This window comes from Spodoptera frugiperda, chromosome 2, assembly GCF_023101765.2.
Source record: "Spodoptera frugiperda isolate SF20-4 chromosome 2, AGI-APGP_CSIRO_Sfru_2.0, whole genome shotgun sequence".
NCBI classification, from domain to species: Eukaryota; Metazoa; Arthropoda; class Insecta; order Lepidoptera; family Noctuidae; genus Spodoptera; species Spodoptera frugiperda.
In genome coordinates, this window is record NC_064213.1 from 10,084,536 (window position 1) to 10,111,307 (window position 26,772).

Genomic DNA, 26,772 nt, shown 5'->3' on the forward strand with positions numbered 1-26,772 from the left:
CACACTTAACGAGAACCGAGAACTTTAACCCACCAACTAAATCGTCATGTGTGTTATTACACACACAAAAAAAATGTCTTTTAGTTAGTTTTTACTTTAGTTATGTAAAACATAAAGCACTATTATTTTATGTTAATACGGTTACATTCTGATTGCAATTGACCGCCTCGGATGTCTAGTTGTCGCAAGCACGACGGCCGATTAGAAATTCTCAGGTGCGATTCCTGGGTTATTCTTCTAACTTGCCGTTTTTACATAAGATTCATAGCATAACTGGTAAAGTGGGTGTTATATTGTATGAGTTCATATCTATTTCGATAATAAAAAGAAATATGCATCCTTATTCTTAAATTATAAAACCAGTTTACATTTGGATATAAACTACAAAAACACACAGACTAAACGAACTAAGAAATAACAACGACGTTTTTTTATCACAAATTAAATCATTTTGTAGCTGATTTGATAAAAAAATATTAAACTTTTATGTAAACTATATGTTGTTATTGTATCGTTATCTTCTATACATATAATAAATTTGCAGAAGGGTCAATTCTGTACATTGAAAATATTGAAAAAATAAATAGCAGGGGGTGTTACTGGATCGATACCAAACCCAAATATGTGATTATTTTTTTTTGTCTGTTTGTCTGTTTGTTCAGGCATCACATGAAAACTAACAGTTCGATTTGGATGAAACTTGGTATAATTATACCTTATTATCCTGGGCATATAATAGGATACTTTTTATCCTGGAAAAATACGTAGAAAAAAAACTTAATTTTTAGTTTTATACTACAGAACGCGAGCTCAACAGCAGTAGCTCAATAGAGGGATCTCCTTAATTATTACGGGCCTAGCCGTATTTGGGTCCATTAGATATTTATAAAATGTAATTGTCAGAGTTACTCAAAATTGAAAAATAAAACATCCATTCTAAGACCGACATCCGCGCGGACAGAGTCGCGGGCGGAAGCTAGTATAAAAGATTATGTTTGTATGTCGTTTTGACCTTGACATTAACATTTTAAGGAAAAATTAAGAAGGACCAGATTGTATTGTTTGTTTCTGTACATTGCACTATTACTTTATTTAATACATCCACCCTTCACGAAATCCCATTATATCCTGTTTGTTTACTTTTTATAAAATATATAAATAACATGGTAAACAAGTTAATAAAATAAGTTATGTTTTATGGAAATTAATTTATTATGCCGTGAAATGTCGGAAACGGTTATAGAATTACCAGTAAACGGACGAGCTCTACAGTACTGAGCGAATGGTGGGGCTCAGTTCCTTGCCTATTTCCCTTGAAAGGGCAAAAATTTTAGCCTAGGATCGTCTAGAAACAGTCACAGTGCCTTTCATAGAAATATCTCTGAAATGCTACATTTCGGTTGAAAATAAAGAACAAATTAATTCTAGTAACAATATTATTTATTAAATATAACAAAATTATTAAATCGTTATTTATTTTATTCGTTCCTACAGTTAATATTCTTATAAAACTTAAGTAGTAGGTAGCTATTTTGTTATGTTATCTAAGTAGCGGTTGCTATTCGTTATTTCGTTTCCACTATGAACATTTGTCGAGCAACATGTGTCCCCAGAGACATCGGGCGATGTCGGACGACGTTGGGCGACGTCGGACGACATCGCCGCGACATTGTTGACTGCGCGACAAAGAACAGTTTCAACAATGCTGTGGCAATGTCGTCCGATGTCGCCCAACGTCGTGCGACATCGCCCGATGTCTTGACCAATATTCCTAGTGCGGACGAGGCTTAATGGGTTCAGTTCATAGTCTGATGCAGCTGTCGTGGAGGCAGATGTAACTGTTGTCCAGACAGATATTTGCGAACCCATTCCGGATACGCTAGAGGTTGACGTCGTGCGATTTGATAACTGCCCTGTAGAATTCTGTTCTGATACTGAAATACCTCTCATTAATTGGTATCTGAAAATGTAGAATTCTGTATAAGGTGACTGGTAATTAGTGACCGATATTTAAACACGTGACTGCTGTACTCATGATTACAAACAACTTTGCCAAATAAACTTTTTTGTATACTCATTAGTTTTATTCTTATCACAATAATAAAATAACAAAATTTCATTCGTACGCGCGCGTAATGTTTCAAAATACCTACTAGTCTGCCGCGGGCGCGGGCGCCTCACTGCTAACAGTTGATCATGTAAAAGCACGCGCGTTCGAAATTTTGTACATAGAAGTGATTTAGAAGAGGCGAATATTTCAAACTGTTTTATTAGATGATAATATTTGTGTGAGTTTGCGCCGGTTGATTGGTTCAGACTTACCTCTTTTTAAATTTTTCCCAATTTCTTTTTTGACAGAAGTAATGGATTATTATTCCTAGAAGGACGAATGTGTTATACACGTCAACGATGAGGATGATTATTTCAAGTCCTGGGAAAAAACGTACCACTGCCCTTACTATCCAGTTGACTTCTAAGATCAACATGGCTGCCCAAAGCTTCACGTAAAGTAAAAACCTAAAACCAAAAAATACATGTTTATAGTGAATATTCATAAGTGTTGGTTGGCTCAGTTACAGTAGGCTGCTTGAGCACTATAGTAGAACACTTTGCGGAAAAATTTTTTTCGTCTAACATATACGTGATGGGTGTCTATGGATAGGTCTTTAAAAAAGGCATTAAGGTTCCTAAAACCACTTTTTGTCAAAATCAATCGTTTGAAAGTTAGACGCTTCCAAAGTGGAAAAATGAGTGTCCCCCCCTCTAACTTTTAAAATAAGAGAGTGAGAAAACTGAAAAAAATATATGCTGTAGATTTCAATAGAAACTAACAACGAAAATTGGTTTGAACGAGATATCATTATTAGTTTTTAAGAAATAAAACATTTTCAAAAACCGCAAATATAACTTTGTGAACGACACAAATACTATGTAAAACCAAGTTATTTTACAACTTTTATATTATGTCATCTACTTGCTGCTACGGAACCCTTCATGGGCGAGTCCGACTCGCACTTGGCCGTTTTTTATATAATAAAATAGATCTCCTTTGATCGAGTCCGACCGTTTACCTTCGTCTTTCTGTGTTTATAGTATTGATAGCATTATTCTGCGACTCGTATAAAATTTTGGTCTGTTTTGTCGTCGCCGCAATCTTCAGTGCAGTTGAAGTAAACATCACTATGTTGGCGATGAATAATGTTATTAATGGTATAAAATGGTAGAGCAGCGCACCATTGCCTGTAAACAATGGTAAATATATATCATCGAGATGCGCATGGTGTTATGAGTCTAATATAATGTATAGTAGAAGAGCCCGTAAAATACAAAAATATTAATAATAATACCCGTTTTCCCTTAACCCACCTAAATTTTAAACAGCGCTTGAAAGAGCTATTAAACTAGCACAGCATGGGGCCCAGTAGAGCTGATGCCCGACCCGGAGTTGCGGGTTACTTTAACGTGTTTACCGGGGCTCCAGAGAATGGAGTGGTTGGAGTCAGTATGAGTCTAACATTCTAGCTTCATCCAACACGAGAGAAGTCATTGGATGAAAAAAGGGCTAAAAAAGAGTTGGATGGCGAATTAAATACATACCACTGAGGCTGGCGCATCCTTTTAATCGAAGGTTCGGTTTCAGGGAATAGGGATCAGAAATATCGGAGTACTCCATTGCAATAAGTATAATAGTAAGCCCTGCCGGGACACCGTACGCGTACGCAAAGTACGCGCGTAAACGTGGAAGCAAGATTGGATTATTTCTTGGAATAATGCGCTTGCCACTGAAATCGTATATTATGACATTAATCACAGGTAATTTCAAACAGATGTTATGTATATTTTTTAAAATAAATAAATACCTGAACGCCTTCCACATGTCGAAGCACAAAACGTTACGCCAAAAGAATGCAGACATAATGCCAAAGTAGATAATGAAATCTGAAATAATATAATTTATGCATATAACTACCTATACAAAAGTTGCCAGTTTTGCTAATTAAGTGTGGTTAAAGTTATAAATGAACTAGTTAAGTAATACTATAATATTCATTACTTACTAAAAACGACGCATGTGTCTCGTTTGATGTGTTGTACCAACATTAATAATTTCTCAATTCCCAGTAATGTATAACTCACAACGAAATTTCCGAGGTAGGCTACAATGGTCAAACCGTGAAGTGTTCGAAGTTCTGGTAGCCACGCGATTACGGATACTCTCAGGATAACGAAGAAACTAGTAATCAAGTAACCTGGAAGTAATTTATATCAACATTTTACAAGTTTCAGTAGATCAAATAAAATAATAGTACAATGTATTCCAACTTACAAGAACCGGTCAGTATTAAGTCGTATGTTTCTATTTCCTCATTGACATGACAAATGAAAGCGTTGATTCTGGTAATATTTTGATTATAAGTAAATATGTCAATGCAGTATTTGTCTGTATTATAGGTCAGCTGTGGGCCAATTACCAAAGGGGTTTCTACTTCCAATTTACCATCCTGAAAATGTAAGTTACTTAAGTGGATCATATTTTCTGGACCACGACTTATTAGAACTTATGAGAACCTTTGGTTTAGATTATTTATTTGTGCAAAATTCAAATACGTTATTTATTAATAAAAAAGTTTGTTGTTATACGTACACAGATGACTGATTGACTAGCATAACAGGCAAATGTCACGACACCGTGGTATTCATCGAATAAATCCGGTTTCCATATTTAAATGTACAATATTGTTTAATGGGTAACTATAAATCAACCTACATTTAAAAACTTCCAATAGAGCAATAGTACTTACAGATGTGAGCCAAAATTCTGTGGTAATGTCAGTCACAAGTGTCCGTTCCTCTTTTAATTCTCTTAAACATGTTAACCTGTGTCCGATTGAGTATTGAACATTTTTTTTTAGTTTGTCGTATTCCTTCACCTTCCATATAGGTATAATAAGGCTGTCAAATTGACTATGTTCTGCTCGACTACATTTTTGGTTCGACAGGTCAAAATTTTTTCCGATATTACAGCATTTTCTTGGACATACGGTGCCATTGGGACACAAGCGTGTGGTTTCATCTAGTAGAAAACATTTATTTAATAATAAAATATTCGATATTTATATAAGTAGTGTCACCAACAATAAGTTATTACGCACAATAATGAAACTTAGGAAATGATGTGGTATAAGCATGTCATAAGCAACACAAATGGCTCTTGCTCTTTAAAACAATTTGAACTTACTGTAATATAATGGACCTTTTTTTCTTCGAATTCCCATCTCCGTCGAAATTGAATTTTCTTTTGATCGTGAGTCAGTTTTAGATGGATCATATGACAACGAATGAAGAATTATATAATAAGGTAGTAGACCTTTTTTTACTCGTCTTTTTACTGGTAAGTGAGCTTCATTGTTCATTGATCCAGAATTATTTACTGGTGAGTGAGTTTCATTGTTCTTTGATCCAGAATTATTTACTGGTGACTGAGCTTCATTGTTCTTTGATCCAAAATTATTTACTGGTGAGTGAGCTTCATTGTTCTTTGATCCAAAATTATTTACTGGTGAGTGAGCTTCATTGTTCTTTGATCCAAAATTATTTACTGGTGAGTGAGCTTCATTGTTCTTTGATCCAGAATTATTTACTGGTGAGTGGCCTTCATTGTTCATTGGTCCAGAGTTATTTACTGGTGAATTAGTTTTATGGTTCTTTGATGCAGAAGTATTTATTGGTGAGTGAGCTTCATTGTTAATTGGTTCAGAATTATTTACTGGTGAGTCAACTTCATTGTTCATTAGTTCAGTTTTATTTATTGGTGAGTCAACTTCATTGTTTATTAGTCCAGAATGATATACTTGTATGTCAGCTTTATTGTTCTTTGATCCAGCGTTGTTTTTCGACGTGTTTAATATATATTTGTGGTATTTTTCATCTGTACACTCGTCACTAAAATTACATTTTCTTTGATGCGGGCGAACAAACCCCTCAGAATTACTCGCTGCATGCACACGAATAATAATTATAGCCACAATCACTACACGAATCCACATTGCCTATTTTCGTATTTACATGTTTTACACAACAGTCGCGAGTGATATTCTTTTGATTACTACTCTTAAAGCAGCTTAGACAAAATTCATCTCAAGATTTCATTGAATGTATAAATAGACTCAGCTTGATGTGGTCTGACTACTTTATATTATTATATTTGTGCAAAAAATACTTTTGGTATAACATCGTTTTCGTATATATATGGAAGGGTCTATAAGTATAAGCTGTACGTTTTATTTCACTAGCTTCTGTCAGCGGCTTCGTTCGCGTTCCCGTGGGTAATATATTGAATGTCTAATATTAGAAAAACCGGCCAAGTGCGAGTCGGACTCGCCCATGAAGGGTTCCGTAGCAGCAAATAGATGACATAATATCAAAGTTATTAAAATAACTTGGTCTTGCATAGTGTTTGTATGAACGACAAAGTTATATTTGCGGTTTTTGAAAATGTTTTATTTCTTAAAAACTAATAATGATACCTCATTCAAACAAATTTTCGTTGGTAGTTTCCATTGAAGTTTACCGTTTATTGAAGTTTATAAATATATTTTTTTTAGATTTCCCACTCTCTTATTTTAAAAGTTAGAGGGGGGGGGGATACTCATTTTTCCACTTTGGAGGCGTCTAACTTTCAAACGATTGATTTTGACGAAAAGTGGTTATAGGAACCTCAATACCCAGCAGCTGAAAAAAAAATCTAATCAGTTCCATGTATGGAGTGCCCTCCTTTCATTTTTAAATTTAATATTTTTTATTCAAAATTCGAATAGCGGTTACCGGAATACATCAACCTACAAAGTTTTAACTATATAGGCCCAACAGTTTCGGAAATAAATGGCTGTGACATACGGACGGATGGACAGACAGACAGACATGACGAATCTATAAGGGTTCCGTTTTATGCCATTTGGCTACGGGACCCTAAAAAGTATAATAATTACCGGTAACTACAGTGAATAGTAAAAAGCAGTAAAACTTTCCACTTTAAATACACTCGAGAGTATAGGTAGATTCCGCTATTCTCCTTTTTAAAACACAGGTACGTAGTATTTAAATCTATTTAAAAATTACAAGGTTTTATTTCAATTTCACATTTAAAAAAGTACATCACACATCAACAGCCTAGAAGTGGCCACTGCTGACCAAAGGCCTCTTCTCGCACGGAGAAGGTTTGAACATTAATCACCATGCTTGCTCTATGCGGGTAGGCGATTTAAAACCTATAAATTATAAACCCAGGTTTCCTTACGGTGTTTTCCTTCACCGTTTGTCAGTGGTGTCTAGTAATCTTAGAAAGTACACAAAGCCACATTAATCGGTATACAGCCAACATAACTATAGCTATGCAATACCTTTACATGTGTGGGTAATTTTATATTAATGTGCATAAAAACAAACGTAATAGCCAAACGCCTATTACGCACACATTGGTAAATACTATAATTTTTGTGTCGGTATACGTATTTTTATAATTTAATACATGGGTAAGGGCGCGTTCACATATAACGTCCGTTTTACAGGTCCGTTTAAACGTGTGTGTTATTAGCGTATGTAGTTGTATGAGCCAGTACACACATAATACAGTATTCCGTATCCAGTAAAAAATACCGATTCGACAAAATAACAGCAATCCGTTTTACGGGTCCGTTAAAACGTATGTGTTATTAGCGTATGTAGTTGTATGAGCCAGTACACATATAATACAGTATTCCGTATCCAATAAAAATACCGATTCGACAAAATAACAGCAATCCGTTTTACGGGTCCGTCAAAACGTATGTGTTATTAGCGTATGTAGTTGTATGAGCCAGTACACATATAATACAGTATTCCGTATCCAATAAAAATACCGATTCAACAAAATAACAGCAATCCGTTTTACGGGTCCGTTAAAACGTATGTGTTATTAGCGTATGTAGTTGTATGAGCCAGTACACACATAATACAGTATAGCGGATCCAGTATACTGATCGGTTTATCGGATCGAACTGCGCCAGGCTTGGCACGGGGTGTAATGGATCCTGTAAAAATAGACGTTCTATGTGAACTCGCCCTGAATCACCTCCAGTAGCAACGGATCCGTTAAAAAGGATCCTATAAATGCTGTGTGAATACTATATCCAGTAGCGACGGATTCGTTAAAACGGATCCTGTTAAAACAGACGTTATATGTGAACGCACCCTTAGGTTAATAATATTGACAATCGATGATATCAATCAACATTTTCACTTGAACAGACGTAGTGCTCGTGAACGAGTGGTTAATGAACCGGTTTCTAACATCGTTTACGACAATGTGGGTTCGAATCTAGCCAAGAGTACAGTATTTATTTTCCTTATTTACTATGTTGTATTTCTTTGTTTTGTTATGTTTTGTTTTTATTTTCTGTATAATAAAATCAAATTTACAATACAATTCATAAAATAGGATTGGCATTTTTCAATCAGATTTACAATACAATTCATAAAATAGGATACTTTTTATCTTGGAAAAATACGTAGAAAAAAAACTTAATTTTTAGTTTTATACTACAGAACGCAAGCTCAACAGCAGTAGCTCAATAGAGGGATCTCCTTAATTATTACGGGCCTAGCCGTATTTGGGTCCAATAGATATTTATAAAATGTAATTGTCAGAGTTACTCAAAATTGAAAAATAAAACATCCATTCTAAGACCGACATCCGCGCGGACAGAGTCGCGGGCGGAAGCTAGTATAAAATATTATGTTTGTATGTCGTTTTGACCTTGACATTAACATTTTAAGGAAAAATTAAGAAGGACCAGATTGTATTGTTTGTTTCTGTACATTGCACTATTACTTTATTTAATACATCCACCCGTCACGAAATCCCATTATATCCTGTTTGTTTACTTTTTATAAAATATATAAATAACATGGTAAACAAGTTAATAAAATAAGTTATGTTTAATGGAAATTAATTTATTATGCCGTGAAATGTCGGAAACGGTTATAGAATTACCAGTAAACGGACGAGCTCTACAGTACTGAGCGAATGGTGGGGTTCAGTTCCTTGCCTATTTCCCTTGAAAGGGCAAAAATTTTAGCCTAGGATCGTCTAGAAACAGTCACAGTGCCTTTCATAGAAATATCTCTGAAATGCTACATTTCGGTTGAAAATAAAGAACAAATTAATTCTAGTAACAATATTATTTATTAAATATAACAAAATTATTAAATCGTTCTTTATTTTATTCGTTCCTACAGTTAATATTCTTATAAAACTTAAGTAGTAGGTAGCTATTTTGTTATGTTTTCGAAGTAGCGGTTGCTATTCGTTATTTCGTTTCCACTATGAACATTTGTCGAGCAACATGTGTCCCCAGAGAAATCGGGAGATGTCGGACGACGTTGGGCGACGTCGGACGACGTTGGGCGACGTCGGACGACATCGCCGCGACATTGTTGACTGCGCGACAAAGAACAGTTTCAACAATGCTGTGGCAATGTCGTCCGATGTCGCCTAACGTCGTGGGACATCGCCCGATGTCTTGACCAATATTCCTAGTACGGACGAGGCTTAATGGGTTCAGTTCATAGTCTGATGCAGCTGTCGTGGAGGCAGATGTAACTGTTGTCCAGACAGATATTTGCGAACTCATTCCGGATACGCTAGAGGTTGACGTCGTGCGATTTGATAACTGCCCTGTAGAATTCTGTTCTGATACTGAAATACCTCTCATTTGTTGGTATCTGAAAATGTAGAATTCTATATAAGGTGACTGGTAATTAGTGACCGATATTTAAACACGTGACTGCTGTACTCATGATTACAAACAACTTTGCCAAATAAACTTTTTTGTATACTCATTAGTTTTATTCTTATCACAATAATAAAATAACAAAATTTCATTCGTACGCGCGCGTAATGTTTCAAAATACCTACTAGTCTGCCGCGGGCGCGGGCGCCTCACTGCTAACAGTTGATCATGTAAAAGCACGCGCGTTCGAAATTTTGTACATAGAAGTGATTTAGAAGAGGCGAATATTTCAAACTGTTTTATTAGATGATAATATTTGTGTGAGTTTGCGCCGGTTGATTGGTTCAGACTTACCTCTTTTTAAATTTTTCCCAATTTCTTTTTTGACAGAAGTAATGGATTATTATTCCTAGAAGGACGAATGTGTTATACACGTCAACGATGAGGATGATTATTTCAAGTCCTGGGAAAAAACGTACCACTGCCCTTACTATCCAGTTGACTTCTAAGATCAACATGGCTGCCCAAAGCTTCACGTAAAGTAAAAACCTAAAACCAAAAAATACATGTTTATAGTGAATATTCATAAGTGTTGGTTGGCTCAGTTACAGTGGGCTGCTGCACTACTACACAACCTGAGCACTATAGTAGAACACTTTGCGGAAAAAATTTTTTCGTCTAACATATACGTGATGGGTGTCTATGGATAGGTCTTTAAAAAAGGCATTAAGGTTCCTAAAACCACTTTTTGTCAAAATCAATCTTTGAAAGTTAGACGCTTCCAAAGTGGAAAAATGAGTGTCCCCCCCTCTAACTTTTAAAATAAGAGAGTGAGAAAACTGAAAAAAATATATGCTGTAGATTTCAATAGAAACTAACAACGAAAATTGGTTTGAACGAGATATCATTATTAGTTTTTAAGAAATAAAACATTTTCAAAAACCGCAAATATAACTTTGTGAACGACACAAATACTATGTAAAACCAAGTTATTTTACAACTTTTATATTATGTCATCTACTTGCTGCTACGGAACCCTTCATGGGCGAGTCCGACTCGCACTTGGCCGGTTTTATATAATAAAATAGATCTCCTTTGATCGAGTCCGACCGTTTACCTTCGTCTTTCTGTGTTTATAGTATTGATAGCATTATTCTGCGACTCGTATAAAATTTTGGTCTGTTTTGTCGTCGCCGCAATCTTCAGTGCAGTTAAAGTAAACATCACTATGTTGGCGATGAATAATGTTATTAATGGTATAAAATGGTAGAGCAGCGCACCATTGCCTGTAAACAATGGTAAATATATATCATCGAGATGCGCATGGTGTTATGACTCTAATATAATGTATAGTAGAAGAGCCCGTAAAATACAAAAATAATAATAATAAGTCCGCAAGGCAGCTTGTGGCGAGCTGTTGGGCAGTGGCGACCCCACGGACCTGACTCCCGGGAGAGGCCCTACTTTTTAACTCCGGTTGGTACTCGTGACTATCCGGAGTGGCCTCTCTTACCTCACTCTTGCCTTAATCGGCTGGTTTGAGTGGAGATTCGCAAGAGTGGAGTTGCCTTCAGCTCCACTTGGGGGAAGGACGTATCCCAGTAAGATGCTGGTAGGGGTCTTGACCGTACTTCCGGGATTGCTCTGATAGCCGTGGGATGCCCCCCCTTCCTCAAGCAGCTCAACGGATGTTGCTTCCCTTGTCGCTACATGCTAGCGGCCGTTTCCGGGGCCCACTATTGAGTTTGCGAGTCACCCCCTGCCTGTTTATCCGTATTTTTCAATATTGGTCAGGGGCAGGGGCCATAGTCCCCATAGTTAACCGGTTAACTATTCCACAGCCACCCACACCCATATCCCTATCATTTCCTTTTACCATATCTCACAATAGTCCTGCATCAACCGGGGATTGTCCTTTGGTGTACTTCCATAGTGCATACAGGGATAATCGGCGGCTGATGTCCCATTACATTTAGATTAAAATTGTTCAACGGGCCTCTGCGAGTTGGCTTCGGCCCCTCGTACGCCTTCCAAAGGTCCGGGACCCTGTGGTCCCGTGATTATGTAAAGAACATACATAATAATAATACCCGTTTTCCCTTAACCCACCTAAATTTTAAACAGCGCTTGAAAGAGCTATTAAACTAGGACAGATGGGGCCCAGTAGGGCTGATGCCCGACCCGGAGTTGCGGGTTACTTTAACGTGTTTACCGGGGCTCCAGAGAATGGGGTGGTTGGAGTCAGTATGAGTCTAACATTCTAGCTTCATCCAACACGAGAGAAGTCATTGGATGAAAAAAGGGCTAAAAAAGAGTTGGATGGTGAATTAAATACATACCACTGAGGCTGGCGCATCCTTTTAATCGAAGGTTCGGTTTCAGGGAATAGGGATCAGAAATATCGGAGTACTCCATTGCAATAAGTATAATAGTAAGCCCTGCCGGGACACCGTACGCGTACGCAAAGTACGCGCGTAAACGTGGAAGCAAGATTGGATTATTTCTTGGAATAATGCGCTTGCCACTGAAATCGTATATTATGACATTAATCACAGGTAATTTCAAACAGATGTTATGTATATTTTTTAAAATAAATAAATACCTGAACGCCTTCCACATGTCGAAGCACAAAACGTTACGCCAAAAGAATGCAGACATAATGCCAAAGTAGATAATGAAATCTGAAATAATATAAATTATGCATATAACTACCTATACAAAAGTTGCCAGTTTTGCTAATTAAGTGTGGTTAAAGTTATAAATGAACTAGTTAAGTAATACTATAATATTCATTACTTACTAAAAACGACGCATGTGTCTCGTTTGATATATCGTACCAACATTAATAATTTCTCAATTCCCAGTAATGTATAACTCACAACGAAATTTCCGAGGTAGGCTACAATGGTCAAACCGTGAAGTGTTCGAAGTTCTGGTAGCCACGCGATTACGGATACTCTCAGGATAACGAAGAAACTAGTAATCAAGTAACCTGGAAGTAATTTATATCAACATTTTACAAGTTTCAGTAGATCAAATAAAATAATGGTACAATGTATTCCAACTTACAAGAACCGGTCAGTATTAAGTCGTATGTTTCTATTTCCTCATTGACATGACAAATGAAAGCGTTGATGCTGATATTATTTTGATTGTAAGTAAATGTGTCAATGCAGTATTTGTCTGTATCATATATCAGCTGTGGGCCAATTATCAAAGGGGTTTCTACTTCCAATTTACCATCCTGAAAATGTAACTTACTTAAGTGGATCATTTTTTTGGACCACGACTTATTAGAACTTATGAGAACCTTCGGTTTAGATTATTTATTTGTGCAAAATTCAAATACGTTATTTATTAATAAAAAAGTTTGTTGTTATACGTATACAGATGACTGACTGACTAGCATAACAGGCAAATGTCACGACACCGTGGCATTCATCGAATAAATCCGGTTTCTTTATTCAATATTGTTTAATAGGTAACTATAAATCAACCTTTTTTTTTTTTTTAGGGGGAAATCATCCAATGACTTCTCCCGCCTTGGGTGAGGCGAGAGGGAGTGTCAGACTCTTACTGACTAAAAACCACCCCGTTCCTTCTCCTGCTTTGAGCCGGAGCCCCGGTAACCTTTTACGTTGTCCGCAGCTCCGGATCGGGCATCAGCCCTACTGGGCCCCATCTGTGGTGGTCTGGCTCTTTGAGGCGCGCGCGGAACGCGACGCGCCGTACGCACGGGTCTGGTTTTGATCGGGCGGCGAGCTAACCTTGCTCGTCGTCCGCAGACCCGCACTTACGGTGGCCGGAGATCGTCACGCGATCCCCGACGCCCGGAGTGTCTTCTGCGGCGGCTGGAGCGTCAGGAGGATCGTTCCCTCGAGCGCTCCGCCTCCTCCTTAGCTAGCATGACTGCTTCGCAGAAGGAGGAGACGGCGTCCCATTCCCCCTCGCTCCGCACCATGGCCTGAACCAGGGCCGGACGCGAGAGGTCACCGTCGCCGATCACATCCCTAAGGTCACGGCGGTGCTCAGCCCATGCAGGGCACACCGCTACTGTATGCTCCACCGTGTCCTCTGGGTGGTCCTTGCAATGACGACACCCGGGCGTTTCCTCCCGCCGAATACGAAACAGGTACCTACCGAAACTTCCGTGTCCGGTAAGCACCTGCGTCAGGCGGTAGATGAGGACGCCGTGACGCCTCTCTAGCCACCCCTAAAAGAGGGGACTTACCGCTGCAATAACAGTGAGCCCAGCCCTCGGTTGCGACAGTCGCTGCTTCCATTCCGCCATGAGATCGCGCCGGAGCTCATCCCGCCACGCACTAATCTGACGCGGCAGTGGGGTTTCGCCCCGGCGATGCGCCTCCGCACGTAACTATAAATCAACCTACATTTAAAAACTTCCAAAAGAGCAACAGTACTTACAGATGTGAGCCGATATTCTGTGGTAATGTTAGTCACAAGTGTCCGTTCCTCTTTTAATTCTCTTAAACATGTTAACTTGTGTCCGATTAAGTATTGAACATTTGGATTTGGTTTGTCGTATTCCAGGTTAGTCTTCATCTTCCATATATGTGGAACAAGGCTATTAAATTGACTGTGTTCTGCTCGACTACATGTTTGTTTCGCAAGGTCAAAATTTTCTCCGAAATTACAGCATTTTCTTGGACATACGGTGCCACTGGGACACAAGCGTATGGTTTTATCTAGTAGAAAACATTTATTTAATAATAAAATATTCGATATTTATATAAGTAGTGTCACCAACAATAAGTTATTACGCACAATAATGAAACTTAGGAAATGATGAGGTATAAGCATGTCATACGCAACACAAATAGCCCTTGCTCTTTAAAACAATTTGAACTTACTGAAATATATTGGATCCTTTTTTCTTCGACTTTTTTTTTTAATTCCCATCTCCGTCGAATTTGTTTTTCTTTTTAATCCATTTGATGGATCATCTTGTCTTTTTATTGGTGAATCAGCTTTATAGTCCATTGATCCAGAATTATTTACTGGTGAGTGAGCTTCATTGTTCATTGATCCCAAATTATTTACTGGTGAGTGAGCTTCGTTGTTCTTTGATCCCAAATTATTTACTGGTGAGTGGGCTTCATTGTTCATTGGTCCAGAGTTATTTACTGGTGAATTAGTTTTATGGTTCTTTGATGCAGAAGTATTTATTGGTGAGTTAGCTTCATTGTTAATTGGTTCAGAATTATTTACTTGTAATTCAACTTCATTGTTCATTAGTTCAGAATAATATACTTGTATGTCAGCTTTATTGTTCTTTGATCCAGCGTTATTTACTGGTGAATTAGTTTTATGGTTCTTTGATGCAGAAGTATTTATTGGTGAGTTACCTTCATTGTTAATTGGTTCAGAATTATTTACTTGTAATTCAACTTCATTGTTCATTAGTTCAGAATAATATACTTGTATGTCAGCTTTATTGTTCTTTGATCCAGCGTTATTTATTGGTGAGTGAGCTTCATTGTTCTTTGATCCAGATTTATTTATTGGTGAGTGAGCTTCATTGTTCTTTGATCCAAAATTATTTACTGGTGAGTGAGCTTCATTGTTCATTGGTCCAGAGTTATTTACTGGTGAATTAGTTTTATGGTTCTTTGATGCAGAAGTATTTATTGGTGAGTGAGCTTCATTGTTAATTGGTTCAGAATTATTTACTGGTGAGTGAGCTTCATTGTTCTTTGATCCAGAATTATTTACTGGTTTGTGAGTTCTATTTTTCTTTGATCCAGAATTATTTATTGGTGAATGAGCTTCATTGTTCTTTGATCCAGAATTATTTACTGGTTTGTGAGTTCTATTTTTCTTTGATCCAGATTTATTTATTGGTGAGTGAGATTCATTGTTCTTTGATCCAAAATTGTTTACTGGTGAGTAAGCTTCATTGTTCATTGATCCAGAATTATTTACTGGTGAGTGAGTTTCATTGTTCTTTGATCCAGAATTATTTACTGGTGACTGAGCTTCATTGTTCTTTGATCCAAAATTATTTACTGGTGAGTGAGCTTCATTGTTCTTTGATCCAAAATTATTTACTGGTGACTGAGCTTCATTGTTCTTTGATCCAAAATTATTTACTGGTGAGTGAGCTTCATTGTTCTTTGATCCAAAATTATTTACTGGTGAGTGAGCTTCATTGTTCTTTGAACCAGAATTATTTACTGGTGAGTGGGTTTCATTGTTCATTGGTCCAGAGTTATTTACTGGTGAATTAGTTTTATGGTTCTTTGATGCAGAAGTATTTATTGGTGCTTCATTGTTAATTGATTCAGAATTATTTATTGGTGGGTCAACTTCATTGTTTATTAGTCCAGAATGATATACTTGTATGTCAGCTTTATTGTTCTTTGATCCAGCGTTGTTTTTCGACGTGTTTAATATATTATATTTGTGGTATTTTTCATCTGTACACTCGTCACTAAAATTACATTTTCTTTGATGCGGGCGAACAAACCCCTCAGAATTACTCGCTGCATGCACACGAATAATAATTATAGCCACAATCACTACACGAATCCACATTGCGTATTTTCGTATTTACATGTTTTACACAACAGTCGCGAGTGATATTCTTTTGATTACTACTCTTAAAGCAGCTTAGACAAAATTCATCTCAAGATTTCATTGAATGTATAAATAGACTCAGCTTGATGTGGTCTGACTACTTTATATTATTACATTTGTGCAAAAAACACTTTTGGTATAACATCGTTTTCGAATATATATGGAAGGGTCTATAAGTATAAGCTGTACGTTTTATTTCACTAGCTTCTGTCAGCGGCTTCGTTCGCGTTCCCGTGGGTAAGATATTGAATGTTTAATATTAGAAAAAGTATAATAATTAGCGGAAACTACAGTGAATAGTAAAAAACAGTAAAACTTTCGACTTTAAATACACTCGAGAGTATAGGTAGATTCCTCTTTTCTCCTTTTTTAAACACAGGTACGTAGGATTTTAAATCTATTTAAAAATTGCAAGGTTTTATTTCAATTTCACATTTAAACTGAACGACACCGTTTAAAAAAGTACATCACACATCCACAGCCTAGAAGTGGCCACTGCTGACCAAAGGCCTCTTCTCGCACGGAGAAGGTTTGAACATTAATCACCATGCTTGCTCTATGCGGGTAGGCGATTTAAAACTTATAAATTATGAACCCAGGTTTCCTCACGGTGTTTTCCTTCACCGTTTGTCAGTGGAGTCTAATAATCTTAGAAAGTACCTACATATAACTTGGAAAAAATTACATTGGTACTTGCCGTTGGTAGTAGAACGCACACCCTCTTGCATGTGCATGAGAAGCTTGTGTGTGTGTGTGTGTGTGTTTTGAACCTCCGGCTCACCACAACGCACGGGCCTCACGACGGTACTTAAAAGGTAAACATACCTATTACATTGTATGCGAGTGTTTTTGTTGCTAAATGTGCACTGAGCACAGGGACCAACTCGAGAGCTCGCGCGAATTTCTTACCCACGAACTGACGAATTATTCAAACTAGTGGTCGCCTAGTGGCCGAAATTCGACCATATACGATTTAATTTACAATACCACTTAACATACGTTCAAGGATAATTTTTATTTAACTCAAACTCAAACAAACTCTTTTATAACGCATCATGAATAACCAAACCTCCTTCAAAGAAAAACCTCTTTTCATAGAGACGTGAGAATATCATCGCAATGTCTGTCAATTTTGATTTTGTCAAATACGATCAGATACTATGCATGTGTGTGTAATGTTTTATTTATTGATTTAATGTACTTTATAAGCATTATTATTGAAAAATATTAGCGTTCTGTACTTCTCCTACACATAAACTATAAGTGTACCAAATTTTATGCTCCTACGTCCGCGCAATTTTCGTAAAAAGGAATAAAAAGTTTTTGCATCACGTATTAATATATAGATAAAATGGTAAAACGGCTCACACTGTGGTTTAACAATGAAGAGGTTGTAACTAAAAATTAAGAGGTACAAATAAAATATATTAATACTGAAATAAAAGCTTTAAACAGAGAGGAGTGGAAGGAAGGTAGGGAGGCCTTTGCCCTGCAGTGGGACGATCATGGCTGAAATCTAAATCTAATACTGAAATCTTGTCTGAAACATAAACTTAGTGGCGGGTAGAGATGCACCTGTTAAATCACGACTTTGCGCCATTCATATTGTTACAAATTTATTTTGTAACAAGGCTGGAGAGACCGAAATGAACTAGGCTTTGTTATTAATGAATATTCTAAATTAACTAAAAATCACGATTTACTCACGTATGTTAACGGAGAAAAGCTCTACTAGTTTCGAGTCATAGAGGGACTCTTCATCATTAGCAGCGTGCGCAGACACGGCGACGTCGCGCAGCCTACTTTTCTCCATTAATATACGTGAGTAAACCGTGATTTTAGCTCACGATAGTAAAGTTATTATAGCAATATGTGTTTTATAAAGTTTCCATGATGGCTAAATATAATTGGCGCTATTCTATTGGGACGGGATGGAAAATAAAAAATGTTTTCACAAAATACATTTATTAGTCAGTAATATTTGTTCTTCTATATTTGCTTTTGTGATAAACCTACCTACATTATGTATGTACGCACTAAATAATTATATTGCATCTTAATACGAAACAAGACAAAAATTGTGTTTAAATATGTTTTGACTTTTCTTAGATAATATAATCCTATTAGCTTTATAGCTACCTCTAAAATAGAAATAACAGTACTCGAAATATATCTGTTTAAAAAAATGTCTTTGATTACATTATGTTTTAATACTTTGTAATAAAATCATTAAATAGTGTCTCTGTTCTTCAAATTGCACCTGTACGGTGATTAATTTGAAACTTATATCAAATGCTGTTTCATTCAAAATATCATTCTAATAATAAGATAATAGAATTGAAAATCGTTTTAAGCTTGTATTGTTCATAAGTTTCAAATTACAACGTAGGTGCTTTATTTAGCAGCTTAGCAGCCATCTGTTTGAGATCATATACATAACCAACGAGTGGTTAAATTATTTTTATTGTAACACATTATTTGTTACACTTTTTTTAAATGAAAACATCATGACAGTAGAAATGTTTATGTATATTATAAAATTCCTATTGTATACTACACATATAACAAAACAAGAGTTTGTTATGTCAAAACATTTCATAGATTTCTCAAATTACAAGAAAAAATATTAAAACAAGTATACTTATATATAGTATGTATAGAACAGTGATTTATATATAGGAAAATATTTTCGAAAATTATTGAATGGAAAAAAAGAAATGTTTACTGATATAGGTGTTTCTAAACCCACTAAAGGCCCGTTACACGATGTGTGGCATGCTGCTGTGTATAAGATAAATTTGAATTAAAACGTAATTTGCATAAACTATCTGTCGCGTAAGTTTAGAGGGGTACATATCTATATAAACAGGCACTAAAATAAGTTTAACAAAAATTTATTGCAAAAAGAAACTAAATGTTGTCTGTATTATTACCGTAAACAGATTTTTAGATAAGTACTAGTTCAAAAAGGTGGGAGTCTGCAACGACCACAGCATAAATATTTTTCATAAACTTACATTAAATTTATTTGACTAAAAATAATAATAACAATTATGGCATTATTATTACGAAATTTTATAACTAATAAATGCTATCATATGAATTAATTATTATTTTATCGGTTTACTCACGTAGCTGTTTGATGAGGATACGACGCGGCGATTGTCGTGCTGCGATTGTTACGGAATGGTTTGAAACTAGTCGGGTTCCTCGTCAAACAGTTACGTGAGTAAGCTGATTATATTATTAATTAATTTAGTATGTCTCACGAAAGTTATAATAAAGCTATCATATAATTTTTTTTATTAAGCTCTTCATTTAAATACATTGAGGTGTAAAACACATGCAGTACATAATGTGCTTGATATTTATACATTAATTAAACATAGCATTTGAATGTCAAATATCAGTATAATTGAAAACGTTGAAAAAGTTCCGATTTAGCAATTTCAATAACAATGTTATATTAATTTATGATAAAAATAATTAACGTCAAAAACTATGTTTGAACAGAACGTTCAGTTCTCTTTATCTTGCCAAGGTTTACTTTACTTTTTTAACAAAAACAAAATTTTCGTGACAAAATTTAATTGAACAAACGCAAAAACAAGAAAAAACATTATGTCAAGGCAAGTTTTAGGCACATTTTGTTAATTTTCTTAACTCTTGAGAGAGCTACGGTACTTTTACATAAAAAGTATTTTATAGACAAGATTACACTCATTGTTTTAACCGATCTTTAGGCGTTCGTGAAACAGAGAGCCAAGCATTTCACATACAGGGTGCGAGGACAAACAGTTTCCTTTTGTGTTTTTTTAACAATACTTAGGGTTTTTTTAAACTGACATGGTCACTAGTAATATCATTAGAACTTAAAACGGGATATTTACCATGTTTATTAGTTATTATGAGTTTCCGATATAGAAAACATTGTAAATATCCCGTATTAAGTTTTAATGATCATACTTAGGATCTGGATTTTTCATTTAATCCTAGATATTATTTTATTTGTGTACCTATAATAATGTAAGAAGGGTCATTGTGACTCAAGTGATTAGAGAACGGGAAGGTGTCGCGCTTTGACGGTTCCGTGTGACGTCACGTTCGTCGAAGGGAGGAGATTGCGGTTGTCGATTCAATGTTGCTCCACTGGGAGATACTCTGAACTTGGACTCCGACCGAGCCACTCCTTACTGGGAATGTTGTTAGTTGATTAGCCTTCAGTGATTGCAATTATTAGAATCATCTCCGAATACTCAAACGTTACTCAATTTTAAGTCGCTCTCAAAACTAGTTCTGTCCCTATCAATTCTTTATAATATGACAAAGTTAGCACGATATTTAAGTACAACTTAAAATAGAGTAGCCTTTCAGTATTCGGGCGTTTGTGTTGCAAAATTGATATTGAGTTTGACATAGTAATAGTGAATTATCTTAGAAGTACTTCGTTAACCATGTTTGCACTTTGAAAGCGACTGAGACCTCTAAGTTCGTTTCGGCATTTCTTCTCAGTGTAGTAGCTTAATTAAAGTAACAGTGCAATTTACGAAATATACAGTAATTTTATTCGTACAATCATCATACGAACAATCTATTGTTTTGCTACCGTCATATTATTGCCCATATCCCAGAGGTAAGTAAGTAATAGTCTCAGTAGGAGAATCTCACTTTCACCGACACATTGTAAGTGAGATATCTCCTATCTCCCATATATTAGAATGAGTTGACTAAAATTATAGTAGGTTTGATTACAGCTCTCATTTAACTTAACTATGATTATGTTTATAGGTAGTGTTTACATATTGACAAAAATTGCAATATCAGAAGCATAGTGGACAATTGAACATATAAAATTTTAAAATTTCTTGTCACTATGCACAATTGCACATAGGTACTGCCGCCATAAAGAATAAAGACGCAACTAATATTTTAAAACTTCGATTTTTTTTAAAGCGTTTTATTTTTTTTTTGTTTGAAAATATTTTTATCGGTTGTCCCATAATGTTATATGACATTTTGTAATTTTTATCATCCGGTAAAGTTTGTTGAATATATTTTGGAAGATAAACCTCTAAGCGACCTTCAAATATGGGGTAGACCTTATTTATTATACGATAGTGAATTCTAAAGTACAATTACGTCTTTTTTCATTATGACGATAGCGTTTCTGTTTCACATGCGCTTTTAACTTTGAAATTACTCTTGGATTTTGAAACTTATTTACTTCTTAATAGAGTGCATCTGCATATCGACACCAGCAATTTATACTACGCTAACTCAAAAAGCGTACTTTACAGTAGAGGCGTTTAAAGGGAAAAACGTGATAACTTTTACATTAATTAAGATATTTTTTTGAAATTTGGTATGCTTAATATTTAATTTATTCATTGTAATATCTCATATTTTTATTTCCTTACTTATTTCTATTTTTTGATTTAGCGCAAGTTAGCCGTATATAAACGTAATTCATCAAAAAAATGTTACATCTTATACACGTCTAACTTATGTTAGCTTAGTGTAGTACGGGAGGTCGTGGTGCATGACCAATCATCTGATGCATATTTCAATATTTTTATAAAGAACATGTACTTACTTACAAAAATAATAGTCAACGTACCATTAATAAACTAATTAATACGTTAACACATAAGTATTTACTATGTAAAAGTCGCTAAGTCGTTCATTGTACAAACGAACAAGTATACACACGAACGCACTAAACTACGCTAACTATGAGTTAGCGCAGTGTTGCACAGATTTTGACCAAAGTGATCCCCGCGCACACTCCGCTAATAATAGTTGGCGTAATATAAATCGAGTGATTTCAAAAAGTACCTTTACTTAGCGTTTTATAAGATTTGTAACTTTCTTATTTTTGCATATTTCTTGTCAATTTTTTTATGACGTATGTAAACCCACATTTTAAGCAACTTGGCATAAAAAAAGTTTTTTCCAAATTTCGAGTTAGCGTAGTATAAATTGCTGGTGTCGATATCATCGCGTGATGTGGAATGTGTCCGAGTAGAGGATACCGTGGTCTGCGTCCCAGACTTTGAAGTATCGCCCCGCAATTGTCTGTATCTGTGTACAAAAGATCAAGTTAGTCACAATATACTTTAACTAAAGCCTATCTACCCAAATTAACTATCTGTTATCGTTACTACTATAGGAAAAGTATAGTTAATCATTTACGGAACTGTACCCTTAGTATGAGTATGCTTTAGGTTTAAAGTAATCGACACGAGGCGCGTTCGGCGCTCTGATTGGTCGGTTCGAAAAAACAACTAATCAGAGTTCCGAAAATGATTTCGTTTCCATTACTTTAAACATAAAGCAAACTCGTACTAAGGGTACTGATCAAAATTCACATTGGTTTCATTTCTCTAACTATAACGATGTTAGATAGTCAACTTGGGTAAAACTGCGGATCATGCTAAAGTCAGGAATACACTAGAGGGAAAATGTTTTAAGACATATATCAGTGATATCATGACATGTCATGAGATGTAGAATGATTTCTGTATATGTGCGACGCGACATCGTGCCACTTAGGCCTATTGTCGAGGACGCGTCATTTGACGAATGCATGTAAACTACAAATAACGACAATCAGGGAGTGACTGACGTAACGTTACCGCTTCGTGGACAGTTTTCATTGTTTTAAGCACAATTCAAATATTTGTCATTTGTAGGTTGCACATAGTCATCAAATGATGCGTTGTGAACAATGCCTTAAGCTGTGTATATCGCGTATCGACAAGAATATAGCACGTTGTCATGCCAACATGTCGCCGGACATTTAGGCCGCGTTTCCATTGACGCGGAGCGGGGCGGAGAAGAGCGGAGAAGAGCGGTGAAAAGTTGTCAGTGTTTCCACTGACGCGGAGCTGGGCGGAGAGGGGCGGAGAAGAGCGGTGAAAAATGGTCAGCGGAGTGGAGTGAGGCGGAGCGGAGCATACTTTTGGAATCATATTGAGAGATTGACCATGTCTAAATACAATAGACCCTTTATCGATCAAATGTCGCAATCGATATTTTCATTTAGAGTTTATTGTTTTTTTTATATGATATATTAAACTAAATAAGATTTACAAATATAGTTAATTTTATAAATGATATTTCGACATGAAAATAAAACTAAAAGAAAGTATTTTCTCAATTGAAAGTTATGATTTACTTGAATATCAATTATCATTAACGACTATTTGAGTAACGACTGTTTAAGAAAATTTAAAACATCAATATAACATTGAAAATAAATATATTTTTGTTTGATAAGTAATTTGTTTCGTAGTAATCGATTTTAAGAAAATCGATGAACAACACCCTCACACACGCTACTTGGACATCCCTTTTTGGTTACTTCGTGAATCTTCGTGCTTATTCGACAATACTCGGTACTCGATTATATGTCTCTGTCACACGTTAGCATTGGCGTCGTGTTAGTGTCACTATCCTTGTCTTAAATACAGTACAGTACCGCACCGCGCTGCTCCGCACCGCCCCGCAGTCCTCCGCTAAGCACCGCCCCGCTGTCCTCCGCACCGCATCGTCTCGCTATATATTTTTATGAATATCCGCTCAGCTCTGCTGTGCCCCGCTCATGCTGATTCCATTGAAGCGGAGCGGAGATTTCGAGCATAGTGATTGGTCAATTCGTGCACCGCTAAGCTCTTCTCCGCCCCGCTCCGCTTCAATCGAAACGCGGCCTTAAGCACAGTCCGCTCCGCACCGCGCTACTCCGCACCGCCCCGCTGTCCTCCGCACAGCACCGCCCCGCTGTCCTCCGCACCGCATCGTCTCGCTGTATATTTGTATGAATATCCACTCAGCTCTGCTCCGCCCCGCTCATGCTGTTTCCATTGAAGCGGTGCGGAGATTTCGAGCATAGTGATTGGTCAATTCGTGCACCGCTAAGCTCCTCTCCGCCCCGCTCCGCGTCAATGGAAACGCGGCCTTATCCCATACCACCGTCCTCAGAGTCATTTAGTGATTACTTAACCCAGTCCTTAGCAATTGTTTTCGGAACAAAATCGTTACTAAGGATTAGTACTAATCATTGAATGTCTCTAAGTACGGCAGTTAGTGTATCCAAGGCTTTAATAGCAACAGTGGTTAGAAACATTTAAATTGTTTATAAAATGCAAAGTTGTTATTTAAGGCCATTCGCGTTATAATCGCTTTTAGGCGGGTATGTAGTTTTTTTATTTAGTAAGTATACACTAAAATCTAGGACTTCGATCTGTTTTGTAAGAATAAGTAACATCATATTTAAAATTAACATATAGTTGTATGGAAGTATGGCTCCATTTTTTGTGTATTAAAAATGGATGCTCACATAAATAAGTTGTATATGGCTATTATATAACAATAATAATATAAAGATCATCACCATCATTATTAGCCAGTTTACGCCCCCTGTTGGACATACACTTTCTTTTTCAATTTCACGTTCTTTTAATTTCTTTTTAGCATACCATTTTCGAGTACTTTCGCACAGAGAAATGCTCGTCAATTATCATCACGCTTGCTCAGGGCGAATTAACAATTTCAGACTCATATTAATTACTAGCTTTTGCCCGCGACTTCGTTCGCGTGGAATAGTGACTTCCGGCAAATTTTTGGTTTTAACCACATAGTTCCCGATCTCGCGGGATCTCTTCAAAAATTAGATGTGGAAGATATTCCAGGGAACTCTTCAAAAATCAACATAATGAGCTCTGCGTTTGAATTTAATAGATGTATACTCACTTAGGGCATTGAAAAAATAGTTTAAAAACGGACTTAAACTAACTTAAAACTAAAGAAAGCTACGAATTACGAATTTATAACAATTAAAAAAGAAACTTTATTACAATCTATCCTCTATGCTATAATAACCAAGCTTAAACTAAATAATTTAAAAGAAACGACTTAAATCTAATATAATTAAATAAAAATTAGACTTACAATTTTATTAAAAAAACTAACTACAGTAACTACTAATAATCGATATCAAACTAAACCTACGTTAAATAGTTTAACCAAAAAACCAGGAAAACCCAACAAATAAACTTATTAATTGACAAATACAACGAAACCAATTTAGAATATACGAAACAGCAGGACCACTACAGACAAATAATCATACGACTGATAATACACTTTTTCTACGATAGTACCGAAGCGCTCGGCCGATACCCAACCAAATGAATGTAACGAAACCATAGCGCGATCTATTTCGATCTATCGAGGATAAAGACAACTTGGATTATTTATTTATACTCCGTTCGGGCATTTTCTTTGTACTAAAAGTTTAATTATATTGATATTATTTATTATTTATTTCATACCTTTTTACTATTTATTTACTTTTTTTCGATGAATTAAAACAATAACATGAACCGAAGTCGTGTAACGATCGACATAGAATTATCTATACTCCGTTAGAGCATTTTCTTTGTACTAAATGTTTTATTATATTGATATTATTTTTTTCATACCTTTTTACTATTTATTTACTTTTTTTCGATAAATTAAAACAATAACATGAACCGAAGTCGTGTAACGATCGACATAGAATTATTTATAAATAATTTATTTCTTATTTTTTGATTTTTGAAATAAAAATATATCTATGTCCTTTCTAAGGTTCTAAACTATATCTGTACCAAATTTCAACCAAATCCGTCAAATAGTTGCGGAGATTAATGGTATAAGCATAGAATGTTCGACGTGATTCTTTAATTTGACATAACTTTTTTATTTATGAACCGATTGACATGAAACAAACACTAAATGTAAATTTAAGCATCCCACAATATATTCGTGAAAACCGCATCCAACTCGGATCAGCCGTTTCTGAGATTAGCGCGCACAGACGAACAGACAAACAGACAAACAGACAAACAGACAAAAAAAAAGTTAATTACATTTTTGGGTTCGACATCGACATAACAATAACCCCTGCTATTTTTTTTATTTTTATTTTCAATGTACAGACAGCACTTTTCTACGATTTTATTATATGTATAGATGTACAGACAGCACTTTTCTACGATTTTATTATATGTATAGATATTCCTCAAAAAAAAAGTTTTTGAATTATAGCTATAACCTTTATAGCTAAGTTAATTTAAAAATAAGACTAGTAAAAAAATGTACAGAAGAATCAATCATTTATTTTATGATTTATATGCGGTTTTGACCATACGAATCAGGCACAGATGAATCAGGATTTTGCTTACAATCGTGCATAACTCATCGTATATACAGACTTCATTCTTGTCATTTTTCTACACGAATGTATAACCAAAAAGCTTCACACGAAACATAGATTGAAGTTTTAAAACTGTAAAGTAAATTTTATAAAATAGGCATTGTAATCAGGATGCCATGTAAACCAAACACAGATGAATCAGATATT

At 35.8% G+C, this 26,772-nt stretch overlaps 3 protein-coding genes across 11 annotated transcripts in view; all 3 read right to left on the reverse strand.

The window, feature by feature from the left end:
• Nucleotides 1–1,418: 1,418 nt before the first annotated feature.
• Nucleotides 1,419–16,529, reverse strand: LOC118269258 (uncharacterized). Of its 6 annotated transcripts, none has more exons than XM_050702242.1 (11): nucleotides 15,137–16,529; nucleotides 14,642–14,968; nucleotides 14,196–14,476; nucleotides 12,840–13,014; nucleotides 12,571–12,762; nucleotides 12,373–12,451; nucleotides 12,110–12,294; nucleotides 10,888–11,056; nucleotides 10,221–10,319; nucleotides 2,323–2,421; nucleotides 1,419–1,960 (listed from the first exon to the last, which is right to left on the reverse strand). In XM_050702242.1, the coding sequence occupies exons 1-11, from the start codon at nucleotides 16,323–16,325 to the stop codon at nucleotides 1,528–1,530; spliced, it is 3,228 nt and encodes a 1,075-aa protein (XP_050558199.1). In that variant the 5' UTR covers nucleotides 16,326–16,529; the 3' UTR covers nucleotides 1,419–1,527. The 6 variants fall into 6 exon arrangements, with proteins under 6 accessions (XP_050558199.1, XP_050558185.1, XP_050558203.1 ...); XM_050702228.1 differs by lacking the exons at nucleotides 10,221–10,319; nucleotides 10,888–11,056; nucleotides 12,110–12,294; ... (3 more) ...; nucleotides 14,196–14,476; nucleotides 14,642–14,968 and adding exons at nucleotides 3,072–3,240; nucleotides 3,598–3,782; nucleotides 3,861–3,939; ... (3 more) ...; nucleotides 5,240–5,611; nucleotides 5,654–5,737 and having other exon boundaries at nucleotides 2,323–2,517; nucleotides 15,137–16,507; XM_050702246.1 differs by lacking the exons at nucleotides 10,221–10,319; nucleotides 10,888–11,056; nucleotides 12,110–12,294; ... (1 more) ...; nucleotides 12,571–12,762; nucleotides 12,840–13,014 and adding exons at nucleotides 3,072–3,240; nucleotides 3,598–3,782; nucleotides 3,861–3,939; nucleotides 4,059–4,250; nucleotides 4,328–4,502 and having other exon boundaries at nucleotides 2,323–2,517; nucleotides 15,137–16,517.
• Nucleotides 16,530–18,315: 1,786 nt separating this feature from the next.
• The window catches only part of LOC118268838 (G-protein coupled receptor Mth), a 96,064-nt gene continuing 87,607 nt past the window's right edge, over nucleotides 18,316–26,772 (reverse strand). For 3 of the 4 annotated variants that reach the window (XR_004783062.2, XR_004783060.2, XR_007706731.1), the window contains exon 10: nucleotides 18,316–21,436. The gene's annotated coding sequence lies outside the window, so the exon portion shown is untranslated. Of the gene's footprint in view, nucleotides 21,467–26,772 lie in introns of all 4 variants that reach the window. The other variant, XR_007706732.1, reaches the window with a different exon arrangement.
• Nucleotides 18,316–26,772, reverse strand: part of LOC126912101 (G-protein coupled receptor Mth-like) — a 72,326-nt gene continuing 63,869 nt past the window's right edge. The window contains exons 9-10 of the mRNA XM_050702570.1: nucleotides 21,592–22,448; nucleotides 18,316–20,560 (exon numbers count right to left, since the gene is read on the reverse strand). Coding sequence (XP_050558527.1) covers nucleotides 22,217–22,448 — 232 coding nt within the window. The 3' untranslated portion in view covers nucleotides 18,316–20,560; nucleotides 21,592–22,216. The remainder of the gene's footprint in view (nucleotides 20,561–21,591; nucleotides 22,449–26,772) is intronic.